The sequence below is a fragment of the Rhinichthys klamathensis genome, unplaced genomic scaffold (assembly GCF_029890125.1).
Source record: "Rhinichthys klamathensis goyatoka isolate OS25496 unplaced genomic scaffold, OSU_Roscu_1.1 h1tg000176l_1, whole genome shotgun sequence".
NCBI lineage: Eukaryota > Metazoa > Chordata > Actinopteri > Cypriniformes > Leuciscidae > Rhinichthys > Rhinichthys klamathensis.
In genome coordinates, this window is record NW_026606705.1 from 10454446 (window position 1) to 10473780 (window position 19335).

Below are 19335 nucleotides of genomic sequence, written 5' to 3' on the forward strand. Positions count from 1 at the left end.
TGTAATATCTACATTGAACATGCAAAATGATGATCTATAGTTTCATTGGTGGACCACAATGGGTGTCATTGCCATCTGTTATTTCTCCAAATCCCTGACGGGGGCTTACACCAAAAGCACCATCACTCAGATTGAGAGGCGGTTTGAGATCCCAAGCTCCACTGTAGGTACTGTATCATCGATGGCAGTTTTGAAATGGCTGAGTTGAGATGTGTCGAGCTGCATTGAAAATGAGGGCAGAGGTTCACCAATTAGATGAGTACTTATACCAGTGAGTCACACCACTGTGCTGCAATGTGACTGAATTACTGTTCATTCTTATGCATACTGTTCATGGTGCAGAGACTGATCGTTTATTGTATGCCATAAATCTTAACCAAACATAATAGGTTAAATAAAGACAGATCAATTTGCTTGCAGGTAATATTGGTCATTGTTGTGGTAGCTACTTCAGCGCTAATTTTCACAGACCCAAGATCATTGGAGCAGGGATCCTGCTGATGGGTAATGTCTAGGTTACTAATGTAACCCCTGTTCCCTGAAGGAGGGAGCGGTGACGTTATGTCAGAATGACTGATAAATTGAAAACAACTGGCAGTGGGACGTGTCCGGAAAGGCAAACAGGTCTACCTGTGTGGCTCAGAGGCGTCTTCGAATCAGCTGGACCACCTGGAGGTGGAGTCTCCATTCTCCTGTGATGGAAAGCTGTCGTGCGAACTCGTCGGCTGCACAATTGAGCTTGCCCGGAATGTAAATGGTGTGAAGCGACTTCAGATGCTTCTGACACCAGAGGAGGAGATGGCGGGCAAGTTGTGAAATGCGACGGGAGCGTAGACCACCCTGATGGTTGATGTACGCAACGGTCGTTGTGTCGTGCGTCCGGACCAGCACATGCTTGTCCTGTAGCAATGGTCTGAACCGGCGCAGGGTGAGTATTACTGCTAGCAACTTGAGGCAATTGATATGCCACTGCAGTCGAGGTCCTGTCCGAACTCGAAAATGCATTTCTGCATTAGCTTCTTGACCGCCTTTCTTGGGTACAATAAAGGAAGGGTTGTAAAACCTGGACTTTATATCGGCTGGAGGGACCGGCTCTATCGCCAGTAGGACTGCGATATCTGCACGTAGAACAGGAGCATCCTTGTATGCCTTATGTGCCAGTAAACCGGATGCCACTGGAGCTGGGGGGACATGAGATGAACTGATTCGCATAGCCGAGTCTGATCGTCCGAGTGAGCAAGCAAGACGGGCTGTGAAAGCACTAGCCAGACACCGTGCAAGTGGAACCAGTGGGACTACAGATGTACTCGCAATGGGGCAGCGAAGTGGAGCACAGGGTGGGAACCAACTGTGCGGTGCAACACTTACCTGTCTCCATGGTTCCCATGAGGGAATGGCAGGAGACGCATGAGAGGGCGTTGCATCCTCGAACCGCAGACTCCTGTCTACTGCCGATAGAAGAGGGGGATGAGAGTGGCAAAGCATAGCGTCACTCACTGTCAACCGACGCTCTTGGGACCCAGAGATTGAGGAAACAGCTCTTCTGTTGAAAATTTGCGTACCACTGACCGTGAGGCCAGCGACGGAACATAAATTTGACAAAACAAAAGATTCTTCGCCCGGGCCTTCTCTGGGGGAAGAGCAGCTTCCTCCATCTCCAGGTTGCCCCTCCTGGTCGCCCTTTCACCTATCGCGAAAGCTTAAATGAGCTCCACGCTTCTTTTTATACCCGTGTCACTGGGAATGGTTTGCAATGCAAATCTTAATGTCCATTGGCTTGTTTTTTTACCACTCGAAGGTGATTGGCCTCTCAGGCGAGATCCCGACACATCAGTCGTTCTGATGTAACATAAAGGACAAGGAACTGTTAATGGCTTTTCCTTATTTCATTACGGGACAGTGAGTTTAAAAATCTATTTATAGCTATAGCTAAATAACAGAATAGCTAAATCAGTTTGTATTATGATTGAACAGCCTCACAAAAAGGTCTCACAAAGAAATTAAAAACATGCATATCATAAAAGAGGTGTTTTCGAGTATGATAATGTGTGAATTGCATTTTAATGTAATTTTGAGTTAAGTAATACATGAGACAAAAAATAGCATATTTATAGCTGTCTAAACATGTGCTCATATTTGAATATTTATACTTTATATGTAGAAGTGACGTCTATTCCACCTGTGGCTCTGGGTATGTACAGATATGTATTAATCTGTAATCTGCAGTTTGATGCAATGGGTGGTTTGAAGCACATGGTGGCGGTATATTTCAAAGAAATCTACATTTTACAACAGTCCTTACCATCACGTTGATTTAGACAACAGTGGGTGATATTGTTAGGCCAGCGTGCAACATGTCTGGCACAGTTCTTGTACTGCACCTACAGTATACTCTATATTAACTGTGTAGTAATATCATAAACACTGGTAAAATCATGTCTTCATTTATGGTTGGATCAATGTAAGTACAAGTCTACAAAACAAATGGCATTTGTTATGATAAATTGCAGCTCAAAACATTTGGAAATGATCATTTGGCTAACTACTTGAGTACTGAATGTTCTAAAAGACACTACAGAAGTAACAAGAACACCCTTTAGCAACCACATAGCAATGTGTTAAACACATTCAGAACACCAACAGCATAGCAACGCCCTGGTAACCATACACAAACATGGAAGCAGAGAGTTTTGCTATCCCTACATAACTTTTTTATTCAACTTTATCCAGTCTGTTAGATTTCATACCATATCTGCTGTAGATGTTGGTGGGTTTTGGCTGAAACTTCTTTTTGTTCTCTGACTTAAAATAAAGAGTGAGTCATTTCTACTTGAATCCCTGGGAAAGGGAAAATATTGAGCTACAAGTTTTGAACAAAGTCTGGCTCTTTTAAAGCATATTAAATGAACAAGAACACAAAGGAAAACCAGGCCTGACCCAACATCTATAATATTTTGAAGAAGTTTTTTCTAGGTACGGCATTGATTTTTTTCCAGAAACAATAATTAACGAGCAAAATATCCTCATAAAAGTTTTTCCATTGCAGGAATGGCTTTTTTACTCAAAGTCATTTGATACATTATGACGTAAAGGCAATTGATGAGGATGTCCACTACGAACGTCATGACAAGCGTCAACGCCGCTTTTGACCCTTTCTGTGAGTTTGAATTCTTCAAGCTAACCCCCCTCTCCATATACCCCTGATCTCTGCTGTAAATTGAGAGCTATATTTGGAGGAGTGTGATGATGTCACAAGTGGTTGAGGGTAGGAGCCTATAACAGAGCGAATGGAGCGAGTGAGTGTGTGAGTGTTTGTGTGAAAAACAGAGACATCGCCAGCACCTTCTGGAGCTGCTGTCCACTGGTTCGAAACTGCTGGAAGTGAGTATTGTTACTCTTTCAATAAAATATCTGGAAACTTTTTGTAGGCTCAATAACTCTTCTACTCATCTGATCTGCATCTCATCTGAAATCCAATTTTACTCATGCTTATGCTCTTTTTTGTTCCATTTCTACTGCGCAAGAACATTGAAAGTATTGCAGTCTGCCATGCATCATCTGAAACTGTCCTCCCAGGTCCTGATCTTCCTCGTGATGCTGCATTGTGTCGCCACAGTCCCTCACAACAGGTATGTCTTCTAACTCATTGTACAAAGCCAAAATGTTAGGTGTCGGGATGTATTTTTGATCTGATTTTTGATCTTTTTTTTTAGGATTGCCCCTGAAATTCATTCATGTGTGTAACCTAATGTAGTCAGGCTGATTTAGAATAATATAATATAATATTATAATACAATAGATAATATCTTTCACTCAAATTAAGTTCATTCAAATTATATCATAGGCTGGCATTTTATCTGACAAACGTTTTAAAACGTAGTCTATTGAATGTTTTACTTTTTAGAATAAAGGAATTACTGAATATTTCATTTGATAGAAATTCAAATATTACATATATCCTATTTACGTAATAGATTTTTGTCTAATGAGTACAACGATAACAATAAAAAAAAAAACAACGGTAACCTAAAATGGTCACATCTAACTAATCTGGTTTTAAGTCAAACCAATATTTAGGGGTTAAATCAGGTAGAAGTTTCTCTTTAGGATAAAACTGGCAGGTTATGTCTTTTTACAATTTCTGTGTATATGAAGATATTAATAATCATCCACAACATTATTTGTTCCATAATGATAACAAATTTGGACAAACTATACTAAATTGAGGTTTTTCATGATTTTAAGAAGCTTCTGATCTTGTGCTTTAAGGGCAAGAGTGTACATGCTGTGCATAAAGTGCAACACATTCCTGGATCAACATCTTTGTTGATCCTGTAACAACATTTCAATCAGATATGAGTGACCAGTTTACAGTTCACTGTGATTTCGCCAAGTAAGACATGTTCCTGGATCATCATAGTTTGCGGACATAACCTGCAAGAAAGTAGTATAATATCAGCAATTAGTTATAATTTATTAAAATTAATTGATCTCTTATCGCTATTGGCCAGAATTTCAATGGAGCACCCTTAAATTAATTTAAATTCATTTTTAAATACATTCATTTGACGGGATACTGAAAGAAAAGCAAAGTGTGCAGAAATGGTGGCAACTTTGAAGAAGCCAATCTAAATAAAAAAATGTTAACGCGGCAACTAAATAATTCCCATAATTCTGTTTGTATTATTTTATCGCTTTGATGACACTAATATTATAAAATGTGGGAATTATTGATAAGAAAGATTAAGTATCCAACTATTTACTGGTAAGTACAAGTAAAAACGTACAGCTGTATTTCTAGTTGATTTGACCATTAAATTTGACTTTGGTTGGTGTCTAAATGTAGTCAATTGATATTGATTTTTTAATGTGAATATTAAATTAAATTAATTTAATAATGTAGGCTGATGTTACACTCCTAAAATGTAAGGTTCTTTATTAGTATTGATGATTCCACAAAGAACCTTTAGCATCCCTGGAACCTGGATGTTACAAAAAAGGTTCATTATAGTGGAAAAATATTCTTTAGATTTTTTTTCATATTCTTCACACTAAGAAAAATGGTTCTTTTAAGAACTGAAAGATTCTTCTATGGCGTCATTAAAAAACCAACAACGTATTTTTAAGAGTGTAATGGTATCACACCAAACAGATTTTAGGTTACCTGACAAAAAAGGTTCATTTGAGAGAGCAAATTATTTGGTCTATCTTTGAGATGAAACACCTGTGTTGCAAGTGTATAGAAGTGTGTGAGAGTGATATGACCAGCGGGACCAAATGATCCACTTGCAACACATCTCCACTTCAGAAGATTGTAATAGTCAGGGAGAGTGGCACTCTATAAGCAGTTCTTGATGAGATGGTGCTTTGTGGCCTCTTCTTGTCGACAGGTACTCCCTTTCGTCCAATGAGCAGCCGGATGACTTGCAAGAGGCCGATGGATGGCTGGTTGCAGATCTATCTGACAATCCCTTTGTGAGTTTTACAAGGCCACGGCCCCCAAGGGGTCTCAGTGCAGTGAACAGGTACTTGTGCTAATTAATTGCGGCAATTATGTTTAATTGTTTAAGATGTTGCCATTTTTTTAGGTAGTACCATCAAAGTACGTTTATACCATTTCGTAATCGAATTTGCTTTAGCTTTTTTTTTTTTTTGGGACTATTTTCATTGATTAATGTTATTTAGTCATTATTACCCGTTATGCCTCAGTCACATTTAGGCTGTTACTTAACAAATTTTCATTGTCGAAATTCAGTCATTTCAATTGGAATCCATGCAATCGGACGAAAATCAGGCGAAAAGGTCTTGCAACCTGCACTAACAGAAAGCTGCTTGGATTGAGAGTGACTTCTGTATGAGCTGTGATTCGTATTTCGTACATCACTACACTATTGATAAACGACAATGGACCTTATTTGCCTGCGAAGTCTGAGTCTGAAGTTTGAAGTTGCGGTAGTCTTTTATTCCCTATTGTGAAGTATATCCAATGGCTTCTTGAACAAGACAAATGTTGGGCGGGATTTGATTTTGTCAATAGGGAATTGATTGAATCTTTGTAGTTTGTAGTTACCTCATGTGAGTGACTGGTTGCCCCACACACACGCCAGTAAATGTCATCAAAAAAAATGTAAGGTAATTAATTGTGAGTTATTTAGGCATATGACTAACAACTGAATACCCTTTTCTTACCTATACAGTCATCACATGGAAAAGAGGAGGTGCAATACAGCTACCTGTGTTACTCAGAGATTAGCAGATTTTCTCATCCGATCCAGCAACACCATCGGCACCGTCTATGCGCCAACCAACGTCGGATCCAACACTTATGGAAAGAGAGACCTGCTCCAGTCACCTATTTACTTGCCCCTATAGTTCAATTGGCAACGCAATCGGGGGCTCGTCCGGGATTTGATCCGGGGAACCCCAAAGCGAGAATCATTCCCCTATAGTAAAATAAATGTAATATGTATGATAATGATGGAAATTATTCTGTTTTGTATATGATAGCATTTTTTTTTCTTCTTTTTTTTTTTTTTTTTTTTTTTTTTTTTGTGTACACAAAAGCCAGTGCCTTTTGGTGTAAATTGTTTGCAGCATTTTCAGTTTCTGGTAAACCTTGCATGACAATAAGGTTTTCAGACAACATAGTGTTTTTCAACACGGTATCATGATGGCCAATGAATTAAATGTATTATAAAAAGCACATGAATAGCAAAGACGAATTGACATATTGTTTTGATTTTTTTTGTAATAAAAGAAAAAAAAAGGATAATACACTTCTCTGCTCATATGTCATTACAATAAGGTCAATAAACCTGTAGTCTACAAGATTTCTTTGTTTATTATTGCAGGCCAGATTTCGAAGCAATACAGCAAGAAAGACTTATCTTTTAAATCTGCCATTTTAAACCACAGTCATTCATTTTTGTTAAAGATTCGCATTATATATAACCCTCAACAGAAACTGATCAAGTACCATGTATAGCAAATGTGGTTAAATATACCATTAGCCATTCGAACTCTGTCTGACACCTTCTGATTGGATGTGGAGCTTCGCTATATCTCTGTTTTGATGAGCACACATATAAGTTAATGCACACCAACATCAAGTGGTTGTATACATTGATTACTGTAGGCTATTATAGCCATAAAATACACTCAATTTGTGCACCATTATAGGTCATAATAGACCTCTGACCCTGACTCTAAAAGAGTCCTTGCTTATAACACATGTGCTGATGGTAAAACTGAGGAGGTACAAAAAAAGCATTGAAAACAGTAACAGAAAACAGTTTGGCTTTTGTACCTTGACAAAAATGTACCTTAATTTGAGCTTACATTTCGCTCAAAGCTAAAGCTAAAGATCTAGGACAAGACTTTGACCTGCTTAACGAGCATCTTGTTTCTGTCCATATTTTCTTTATCAGGAAATCGGTCAGTGGTGAAAGTTTTTGAAAATTGCGTATTATAGATTAGCACTATTGCAAAAATTTTATTGTGTCTTTAAAAATATGAAAAGGAGGTAATTTTCTCTTTTTAATCCATATAATGCATATAATTGGACTATTGGTTTCTGCTCTGATGCTGTGGAATATGTGGAAAGGTCCCATGCAATATGAATGTATTTTAAAAATTCAACATTTGATTTGATTCCTGAAAACAAATTTACAAATATAATTTTCATAATAGCATTGCTAATTGCAGCTAATTGAGAAAAATATTTGTGGGTGTACATGCCAGAGATATAAATTTTTTTAAATTCTTGTTATACACACACACACACACTCACAAAATAAAATGAAATAAAATAAAATAAATGCACCATTGTAACAAAAAAGTAGAGTGAAAATGTTGTTTAAATATTGTAGCCAACTCTAAAATAAAACATCTCTGTCATCATCAGTGACTATCATTTTGTCCACATGTTTGAACTGGCAATCACATCAAACTATGCTGTTCATGCAGTCGCACACATTCTGTGGTTGCTCTGATAAAAAGACGTTATAGAGTCTGAAATAGATGAAATACATAAATGCGGAAGGGTCAGCCGCAATACACATGAATCAATCAAGCAGAAAAATACTTCAGTGGCATTTCAGATAATGATGCATCATCAGCAACAGAGATGGACAGGTAAGGCCTAATGAAAGTTTCAGCAATACATTTTCACACAGTCCCTTTCCCATTCACAAGATGGGCATCTGTAATGATCAAATAAATGTCATGAACATAATTTGTTTAAAATACTAAAAGTATTGAAAAAAATACGACCATGTTTTTGTGGTCATAATATATATATATATATATATATATATATATATATATATATTGCTAGTTTGTCAAATATGTGTGAGACGTAGTTACACGTTACTACATGTTCTTGTATAGTAATAACAGGACATTATGCATAATTACAAGTAATTAACCCTCAACCAAATCCTAATCCTACCCTAACCCTATAGTAAGTACATGTATAATTATTATTACTCAGTACTTAAATACATAATTACACTGTAACAATGACACCTTAAAATAAAGTGTAACCCCAAACCCTAACCATAAATCTATAGTAAGTACATGTTGTTAATTAATACTCAGTACTAAATGTAACTATATCACTTTAAAATAAAGTGTAACCAAATGTGCATTTAAAATGATATCACAATGTTAACAATCTTAAATATATGCCTCATTTTCTTTAGGAAAAATATAACAATATATGTTTTTTTCGGGTTTGGGGTGAAATATGACCTGAATGTGTTTTTATGGGAATCCACATGTGAAGCACTTCATATAATTTCCTCTTAAAAACAACATCCTAATCATCCTGACGTTGTAACGAAATATGTTTCTGTCCCAGTGTGACATCATTTCTATTCTGATCTAAGCGTATCAAACAGCGTATCAAACAGGGTGATTCCTGTATTAATAAAACAGGAAATAATAGGATTGGCTGCGGTCACGGATAATTTGGCGGTTGATATATCTGTCACAATGACGTCGGTGTCCACAAAGAGGTTAAAGGCCAGCCGCTGTTCAGTGCGGTTAATATGGCTGAGATACAGGGCCATCAGATCCATTACGTACACAGACAGAGGAGATGAGAGCTTGAGTTCCAGTGTGACTCATTTAATCTGGATAATTAACTTGTACTTTTTAATTAGGCCAATGGAAAGTTACTTAGTGTGTCATTTTGTCCAGTGCAACTGATGTTTCATATCTCATCCCTGCTTTCTTAGTGGAACATTTTATTTGTTTGGAGGTTTTACTTTCAGAAAGTTTCTTTTATTTAAAGGGATACTCCACTTTTTTTGGGAAATAGGCTCATTTTACAACTCCCCCAGAGTTAAACTGTTGAGTTTTACCGTTTTTGAATCCATTCAGCCGATCTCCGGTTCTGGCGGTACCACTTTTAGCATAGCTTAGCATAGCATCATTGAAGTGGACAAGACCATTAGCATTTCTCAAAAAGAAAATGACCAAAGTGTTTCGATATTTTTCCTATTTAAAACTTGACTCTTCTGTAGTTACATCGTGCACTAAGACCGACGGAAAATGTAAAGTTGCGATTTTCTAGGCTGATATGGCTAGGAACTATACTCTCATTCCTGCGTAGTAATCAAGAAACTTTACTGCCGTACCATGAGTGCAGCAGGCGTAATGATATGACGCAGCTGGGGACTATTTTCAGGCTGTATGCTAAGCTATGCTAAAAGTGTTACCGCCAGAACCGGAGATCGGCTGAATGGATTCAAAAACGGTAAAACTCAACAGTTTAACTCTGGGGGAGTTGTAAAATGAGCCTTTTTCCAAAAAAAGTGGAGTATCCCTGTAAGCATCAACTTTGTCTCGTATATGTTTCTCATTATATCTCATCCCTGTTGACGAGCACTGATCACCATCATTTGTTGAGTTCTGGACGCTGGTGTCTTTACCAGGATTTCTAACTAATTTAATCAGCATTTTAAATAGAATAATTAAGACGAATATAATATACTTTAAGTAAGGGATAATCTACCTCCGGTCGGTTGTTATCGCAGAATAAACCCCGACAGGATGATCAGGACCCCGTCGCGAAGCGTTATTACACACGGCTACTTGCCACATTTAGTAAATAATTAGACATGAAATATGATCTGAGTAGAAATATTTTAATAGCTCTTTAAAAGAAAGCAGTTGCTAGCCCGGCAAGTTCAAACTACTGTAGACAGACATTTAAGGTATACGGTACAGTCATACCACTTATTACACGGCATTTCGCTACATAAATAATTACACAGACAGCAACATAGTGTCAACAGACTATTAAAAATGTACTTTGAGGTAAAACAGTTTGCCATTATGACAAATTCCACTTTTAAAAGTTTTCAAGTGTGTTAAAAACTACTCTAGTACACTTACGTGGCCTTTTATTTAATTTAATTATCTTTACGTATGTTTTTTTTAAAGATTTGAAGTATACAAGTGCACATAGAATACAAATATTTACAGTTATTTTCCCCAAGAGCTTACTTGTACAGCTTAACTTACTTTCAGCAGGTGCTTGTGTTTTTCTTAGTGCCGTCAAACCGATTACTCGTGATTAATCTCATCTATCATGAAAGTATGTTATGTTATGTAAGTGTATGTCACACTTTCATGAGAAATGAGATTGCAGTGAGCTCAGTTACAATGGAATATTGGCCTAAAGAATAAACAGCACGCCACACATGCAGTTCATTAGGTTAAAACAACCTGGGCATATTCCGAGAAGAGAATATGACCATGTGAACTCTCCTGTCCAGTGAACTTACGTTATCCTCATGTCCAGGGGCAGCTGTTCCTGTCTGGATCAAATGTGGGTTGATGTGGGCCAAAGTTTTAACATGTCTAAGGGGCATATCAACATATCAACATTTAAGGGGCATGGCAGTGTAGGCAGTAATTCAGATAACACTTCTGTGTCCGTGTATGTTATTCTGATCATTTTTCTCTTGTTTTGACACATTTGACACTCTTGGTTTATTTTCAGTCAGTGACTCATGAAAGCAACACTCTTCAGACATAAAAATCAGAGGACATTACATGTATTATACCGGTCACGGATATATGTAATTACCTGCAGCACTCACGGCAGCGCTGATATAACAACACTTGCTCGTGTGTTATTGCTATTAACATATGACAAATCATAATAAATTTTTTATATATATATATTTTTTTTTTTTTTTTTTTTTTTTACAATAGTCATACAATTATCCAACCAACCCCAAAACCACTGTCCCATCCCAAACCAACCTGTCGCAGTCTCGGACTCTGATATTATTTTGTGTTTTCCTTAAGTTCCTGCTGTTTAGGTTTCTGACCATGTCCCTGTTATGGTTACTTATGATTATCAGCTGTGTCTTATTTAGTTCAGTATCTCCCTCATATGCTCCCTGTTCTGTTCAGTCCTCTGTCTGTTCTCCTATGTCCATCATTAAAGTCATATATGATCAATATTTTGATCATTCCTTTCTCGTGCGTGTTGCCTGCTACACGTTACACAACCCAACTCACATTCACCATAAATGTATCACAGTCTTCAAACATCAAAATGTAATCAAAAATTTATAACAAGTTACTGTCGCTTTTGAAAAAGAAGTAAGCCTACATTTTATACTTTTAAAAATAATTCTTATTATGGAAATAATAGACTTTAAAATAATATACCTAAATGCACACTGAATGTAATGTTTTCGTAAACTTAATTGCATGTTATTTAAAATTAATTTAAAATGTATTATAGTTTAAAATTGATATTAAATGCAGTTAGTTGACCTTAAGAGTGCTTTCTTTTTTGACCAACTTAAGTACATGTTTGCACTGTAAAAATTATATAATCAATAAGCTATGACAACATGGTTTGCCCTTTAAGTGGCCCTTTTTAATTATTATAATCAGCACGTATATTTTTTAACGTATTTTTTTATTTAAAGTTGGCTACAGGGCACATTCAATTCAATTGAACACGTCTTTATTCCACAAGGGTTATCTTTATTATATCAATAAGTGTGCGTGAACAGCGGGAATGAACAGGAATTCATATAGGGCTCACTAACAGTGTACCTCGCATATCGTAGCGCAGACTGTTTGACCCTCGACGCTCTCTGTAGTCAGCTGAAAGAAGGTAAACACGGAAGTCCAGTCTGTCTAAATATAGTCGGAATGAGATTGCTCTTTATTCGTGTCTTTTTAAGTGGTTAATATGATTCTAGCTGAGACAGAGATCACAAGATATCGAGAAGGAGTCAAGAACCGAGCAGCTCAATAGTGGTTTCGTTCAGCCTGATATAAGTTCGTAGTTCGAGATCCAGACATGTGCTGAAGTTCAATGGCTTCAGATAAACAAGTCACATTTGTCATCGTAGGTGGAGGAATCGCAGGTGTAACTTGTGCAGAACAGGTATGAACACAATAAAAAACGACAATCGATGATCTAATGGCTGATATGTCTGATAATTGTATAATCTCATAACTTTTGCAGATCGCATCGCAGTTCCCATCAGATGAAGTTTATCTTCTGACAGCCTCTCCCTTAGTGAAGACGGTTATAAATTTCAAACAGGTTTGATTTTTCTCATAGACATTTTGTGTGTGTGTTTTTTTTTTCTATTAGCACTTAAAAAAATAATTGGCCTACTCAATTTCAGTTAAAGGGTGTGAAAAAAAGATAAAATGTGACGAATCTAATACAAATGTGTTCATACTTCCTAAACCAGAAAACTTATGGAAATATTAAAGCCTACTTTGAAAGAATATACTTATTATTAATATATTCAAATCATTGTCACTTGTGAAAAGGACACTTAAAAAAAGAGTACTTAATTTGGAAATAATATTCTTTAAAAGAATATGCATAAATTCAAACTGAATGTAATGTTTTCAGACGCATGTCATTGACAATTTCATGAAAATGTATTATAGTTTAAATTTACAGTATATTAAATGCAGTTAGTTGCTTTTTTTGACCAATTTAAGTACTTAAAGTACGCGTTTATATGTCATTTCATAATTATTTCTGTTGTCTTTGAAATGGTTAAAGTGTACTGACAAACTATACTTTAATGTAATTTATCCCTAAACCAATAATCTTTATATTGAATAAAAAAAATAAAATAAAAAGTTATCTGTCAACTACCTTTCTCCATGTAGGTGTCGAAGACCTTGGAAGAATTTGATATCGAGGAACAGCCATCTAGTGTTTTAGAAGAAAAGTATCCCAATCTGAAAGTCATACAATCTGCAGTCAAACTCCTGCGAGCTAAGGAACACGTATGTTAAAACGCACACCTTGTGTCTTTTTCTATATTCAAATCTTAATATTAAATCCCTCTCTCAATTTCTGCAGCTTTTACAAGCAGAGAATGGCCAGACGTTCCATTATAAAAAGTTGTGTCTCTGCAGTGGAGGCAGACCCAAGCTTCTCATCCAAGACAAACCTCATGTGCTGGGCATACGAGACACAGACAGTGCTCAGGTACGCTGGAGCTCATTAATAATGAATATAGGCTACATTATATGGACAAATGTTTTGGGGACACACCTCTTAATGACTGATTTCAATCACACCAACTCCAAATGAATGTCTATGTATTTAGAAGGCGATGTCATTACAGTCTCTTTTTGTGTAATGTTCACGTGTCGCAATGCTTTTGTCTATATAGCTTATCTATTTTCACAGGATTTTCAAAAGCGCTTATCAAAGGCTAAACGGATAGTCGTCATCGGCAATGGAGGAATCGCGTTAGAATTGGTGTAAGTATCTGTATCAACCCTAAAACTGATTAACAATAAAGAATCCACACAGAAAACACACTAACAGTACTTTTATCCAAAGGCTTCTGAATAAATGCTTGAAATGATTTATATTTTGGTGATTTTTCTGTGAATATTGTGGAAAATAGTAACAATCAAAGGATGATTAGGTGTGTCCAAGCTTTTGTTTGGAAGTCTAGGTCCAAATAGAGATTTATTGAGAAGGATCTTCTATAATACTGGCTGTCTGTTTGCTGTAGGTATGAAGTCGAGGGTTGTGAGGTGATCTGGGCTATAAAGGATAAAGCCATAGGAAACACATTCTTTGACGCGGGAGCCGCTCAGTTTTTCATTCCCTCACTGGAGGCTGAAAAGAAAGACAGGTCATTGCCATGCAAGAGGTCACGCTACACTACTGACAAGACCGGAGGTATGAATTCACCTTACACACTGCTTTACATTCTCACACACAGTGTGCACTGCTGCCCTCTTCTGCCAGTTTTGATGGAACGTAAGGATATGAGTGCTACTGTTATAAAGTAAAGGGCGAAAAAAAGCCTGTTTTCTCGCTAATAAAATACAAATTGATTTAATAATTAATACAATTGAATGAAATGTGCACTTAAAGTTGATCTTTAAAAAAATCACACACCAATAATTACATTAAATCTCACTATTGTCAACTCAGATCTTAAAATCAAAGTTTTATTCTGTTATATACTATAATGAACATTATAACGTTTCACTTAAATTCACTGATTTTAGTTTTGTTTTATTTTAAATTTTTTTAAGGGTACGTTTACGCAACAACGATGCATTTTTGAAAAGGCGACAAGTTGTCAAAACGGTCCCCGTTCAAATGGATCAGTGTATACGACTAAACATGCTGTAATATTCATGCCCGGCCAGTAGTTGGCGATGTCACTTTGTAAAGAAACACTACGCGCCTGTAGACTGAAAGCGTAATACGCACATGCATTACGTCACCGTTTTCACAAATTCACACTTTTTGTAGTTTACACGGAGACGATAGAGGTATCGTTTTGAAAAACTTGCACTTTGAAACACGTTTTTCTTTGAAAAAAATATTCTGTTCTCACATCTACTTGCAATAAAAAAAAACAATTTAAAGGTCATGAAAATCTGAATTGCGCATGTGTATGTTTCATAGCAGGCCCCAGTGGGGCTTCAGGGGAGCTTGGCAGTGCTTTGGGCCCAGATTGGCATGAAGGGATTGAATTTAGAGGAGCAGGGCAGGTTTGTATACATTTTTTTGTTTGCTTTTGTTCATTAGCCACCTTAAAGGTGCAAAAACGCAAGTCTCTGAGTTTTTGCAGAACTACGCCCCCTCTGGCGACAAGCGAAACTGCAACCAGAGTCGTGCACGCTCATGGACCACACGCATCTTTTATTGGATATGTTTTATGTTTCATGTTGTACTATTCTTTCCGAACACAATTCCTAGTTTATGAAACTGTTACTAACAATGGTAGTAAAACCAATTCTGATTGTACATGTATCTAGCTTACGCTAAAGCATTACACATTTTACGCATCGTCATTTGTTGTCATACATAGATTGGCCGTATCAAACATTAGAGACTGGGCTATATCTTACCGTTTTATCAAGAGAAAAGCCAACTGAGGATCCCGTTTGAGACCAAGAGCAGACCGGAGATCTCTCCATTTGTTGAATGCCTTCCCGAGGTTGACTCTCGTCTTACTCCGACGCCTGTCTGACTCCAATTTGGACCTTTTGGTGGCACTAGACAAAAATTTTCTTTTCTTTACTTTACGTGGAGTTTGCGTTGGGGTTTGGAATGGACTACGAGCCGGTCTCTTTGAATCCATCTTCTACCTTTGACGCACGAGTTGTCTTCGCTGATGCGGAGAATGGCGGCGCCGGCGAATACACAAACCTGCGAGACATAGCCTGGTGAGCGTGAACGCGCATGACGTCACGCCCAGTCTCAGATTCGAGCCCGAATCCCTCTTATATATTTTACTGTACAGGATTATAGAGGCAATCTCAGTGCGCAGAGAAGGGCTCATTTAGCCCATCAGGTAGTTCTTTAAGCATGTATAGGATAGAAAAACAGGTATTTTTAACATGAAAAGTTGCGCAATGCACCTTTAAAATGGTGAAAATAATCTTTTGTCACTTAATTCTCATTCTTTCTTTCTTTTTTTTCATCTCTCAGAGTTCCAGCGGAGTCCATATAGAATACGAGTGTGAGGTTGATGAGATCTTCACACAACAGGAGTTTTTGCAGTCCAAACTCAGCACAAAGAAATCTGAATTAGGTTATTCTAAATAAAATCATTCAGTTAAACAAAAATGAACCCTCAGTGTTTTACAGCTAATATATATATATATATATATATTTTTTTTTTACTTTCCATAGGGATGTGGCCAGCTTATGTCCAGTTAAACAATGGGAAGGTTTATGGCTGTGATTTCGTTGTCAGCGCAACCGGTGTCGTGCCGAACACTGAACCTTTTCTCCATGGCAACAATGTAAAATAAATATGCATCTGAATTGACACATTTATTTCACTTTTCAATTTTAAGTATATATATATAGTATTGTCTAATTATCCTTATTGGTAAATATTGGAATTTGTTCATTAAAAAATTAACTTAAAATGAATTTATAAATAGTCACTTGCTACATTTTCGAGTAATAGTAAAATCTTCAAAACCACAATATTTTCAGTCATTTAAATTTAGATTTTATCATTATTTTTACTATTATTATCATAAAATGTGCAAAATAGTAGTCATAATCAGTACGTGTCTATATTCGATTTTAGGACGTAACTGACTGATAGCGAACTAAAATATAATGATTATATATAAAATATTATATAAAACCTGTTCCCTCCTTCAGGGAACAGGGGTTACATTAGGTAACCTAGACATTAATCTTTAAAAACAAAATGCTCTAGAATTTGAATTATTGGTTTGGTGTTGTCAGTGTATACCTAATAAAAAGCATATCATATATATGCCATGCAAAGCAATGTACCTTTTCTACTTTTGTAGGGTACATTTTGGCAAATTGAGCTACTTGTCTCAATGAAATAGCATGAATAGCAAGTGGCCCATTTGTTATATCCCTTATGCATTTAATATTTTCCCCATTGTAGTTTGATCTTGCAGAAGATCATGGTCTGAGAGTGGATGATCACATGCGGACGTCCGAACAGGATGTGTATGCGGCTGGTGACGTGTGCACTGCCGGCTGGAAGCCCAGCGCTCTCTGGCAACAGGTATATATATACTTATACCTGATACTTGTTATAGACACAATGGTTTACGATTCTGGGTCAGTGATTCTCTTTACTGTAATGCACTGAAGATGAACTTCTCTAAATCGTCTCTCCTGTTCCGTGAAGATGCGATTGTGGACTCAGGCGCGTCAGATGGGCTGGTACGCGGCGCGGTGTATGGCTGCAGATGTGCTGGAGGAGCCCATAGAGCTGGACTTCTGCTTTGAGCTGTTCACACACATCACCAAGTTCTTCAACTACAAGGTGAGTACTTCTGTTTATGTCTGCTTCTTCAAAAATGTGTTCTTTTCTTGTTGGTAACTCCCCTCTTTTTTAAATTTCATATATTTTCTCATTCTTAGACTAAATGACAATCTGAATTTGAGAATTTAAGGTGAGTCCGAAATGGAATGACAGAAGGAATTTACTTCATTAAAATGTACGCAGAGGAAACTTTATATGGAAATATCGGAAATATCAGTGAAAAAGACGTTTAAAAAACTTCCACTACTTCAGTTGTTTCAGGCCATATTCACACTATTGTTTTTATGGAACCCATTCAAAATAAGTATTCAATAATAATTATTCTTATTGATTTTTTTTATTGTATTAAGTTTTTAAAATGAAACAAATCAATACAGATATACATACTATATTAGGAAATACTATAGTAATACGACTTTTGTACTATACAATACAATATGAGTTAATAGTAACAATAATATTATCAATAATAATAATTATTATTAAATTTAAAGGAACAACCGTAAAATTGCAGTACTAATATTTATATCTGTCTTAATTTCTTTGCTTTCAAATGGTTATTTTTGGTGGAAAAGCACAGGGAGTCATCAAAGCTTCACATTGCGTCCCTGAATATGTAGAACTGATTATTATGAAATAGAAATATTTTAGCACATAAATATTTGAAATGTTAAATGTTCATAATATGGCAATATGACAAAGCTTTAAAGAAATCAAACAATTTATTTGAATGTGAATAACTTCTTTAAGGTGCATGTATAATTGACTTATATGTATATATTATATAAATAAAAAAATTAAGATATTTAAATCATTGTAAAATATTCATCAGTTGTTTTTTTGTAAATCCTTCATTTGTTGTCTCATAACATGTTAATGGGTAATTTGCAGTTACATGATTTTTTAAGTAATTTTGTAACCATTAATTTATTATAATAAAAATAATATTATAATACATAATTATGCAGCGTGTTTGCTAGCTTTCTCAATTAATGAATGAATTGCACAAAAGTAGTTGTCAGTTTTGACAATCCATTTAGCACGCGTTTAATGTCTGTTGTTTGTCTGTTTGTTTTTAAGGTGGTTTTGCTAGGGAAGTTTAATGCTCAGGGTTTGGGCTTTGACCATGAGCTTCTTGTGCGCTGTACAAAAGGGCAGGAGTATGTAAAGGTGGTTCTGACCGGGGGCCGAATGGTGGGGGCCGTCCTTATCGGAGAGACGGATCTGGAGGAAACCTTCGAAAACCTCATTCTCAACCAAATGGACTTATCCCGATATGGCGAAGAGCTTCTTAATCCTAATATTGACATTGAAGACTACTTTGACTGAATCTCTCTGGTTAGCCAATCACAGAGAGATGAGTAAGTTATATTTTAAAGCACTGTGTGAATTCTGTTCCACAAGCAGCACCAAACAGAATTGCAAAAATGATAAGATTTGTCCCACCACAATCTTTAGCCTTTGGATGAGCCAATACTGTCATGCTGGACTTCCGTTTCCCGCAGAAAATACACATTGTGGATTTAAAAGAGTAGTTCACCCAAATGTGAATTTCGTTATTTACCGAACAAATGGTTTTGTTATTAACTGATTAATTGAAAAGATCCAACTCTAGTTCCAATTCATTGTATTTGCATGGAAAAGATTGACTGGTACATTGTTCAAAATTTCTCAGTTTTGCATTCCACGAAAGAAAAAAAAAAGTCACACGTGTTTGAAGCGACTGTGAAAGTGAGCGAGTCATTCGGTCGAAATTGATATTTTTGGTTGAGCTTTTCTTTTAAGGAAAAAAGAACATTTAGAAGTGAATGCACATTGAGATAGTGGAAGAAAAAACATGACATTGAGGTGATAAGTAATATACGTTTATTTGATTCTTGATTTTGGAAGTAACTGTCCCATTTTTTGGGGGATATGTGTCTCCCAAAATGAACATTTGGTGATCAATTCTGTGATTGGATTGATGATGTGAATAAAATCCTCTTGATTTCATCAAGATTGTGAAGCTCTGTTCTCTCTCAAT

At 36.4% G+C, this 19335-nt stretch overlaps 2 protein-coding genes across 3 annotated transcripts; both read left to right on the plus strand.

Annotated features, from left to right (window-relative positions):
* The first annotated feature begins 2628 nt into the window (after nucleotides 1-2628).
* LOC130092352 (islet amyloid polypeptide) lies at nucleotides 2629-6437 on the plus strand. 2 transcript variants are annotated; one of them, XM_056260194.1, is made up of 4 exons: nucleotides 2629-3381; nucleotides 3577-3629; nucleotides 5391-5525; nucleotides 6198-6437. In XM_056260194.1, the coding sequence occupies exons 2-4, from the start codon at nucleotides 3595-3597 to the stop codon at nucleotides 6370-6372; spliced, it is 345 nt and encodes a 114-aa protein (XP_056116169.1). In that variant the 5' UTR covers nucleotides 2629-3381; nucleotides 3577-3594; the 3' UTR covers nucleotides 6373-6437. The 2 variants fall into 2 exon arrangements, with proteins under 2 accessions (XP_056116169.1, XP_056116168.1); XM_056260193.1 differs by having other exon boundaries at nucleotides 2631-3381; nucleotides 3525-3629.
* Nucleotides 6438-12207: 5770 nt separating this feature from the next.
* pyroxd1 (pyridine nucleotide-disulphide oxidoreductase domain 1) lies at nucleotides 12208-18763 on the plus strand. Its single transcript, XM_056260414.1, has 12 exons — nucleotides 12208-12424; nucleotides 12506-12586; nucleotides 13174-13293; nucleotides 13370-13498; nucleotides 13703-13776; nucleotides 14037-14206; nucleotides 14948-15033; nucleotides 15977-16079; nucleotides 16181-16293; nucleotides 16926-17048; nucleotides 17175-17312; nucleotides 18393-18763. Exons 1-12 carry the CDS (start codon nucleotides 12353-12355, stop codon nucleotides 18639-18641), a joined length of 1458 nt encoding a protein of 485 aa, XP_056116389.1. The 5' UTR covers nucleotides 12208-12352; the 3' UTR covers nucleotides 18642-18763.
* Nucleotides 18764-19335: the final 572 nt, after the last annotated feature.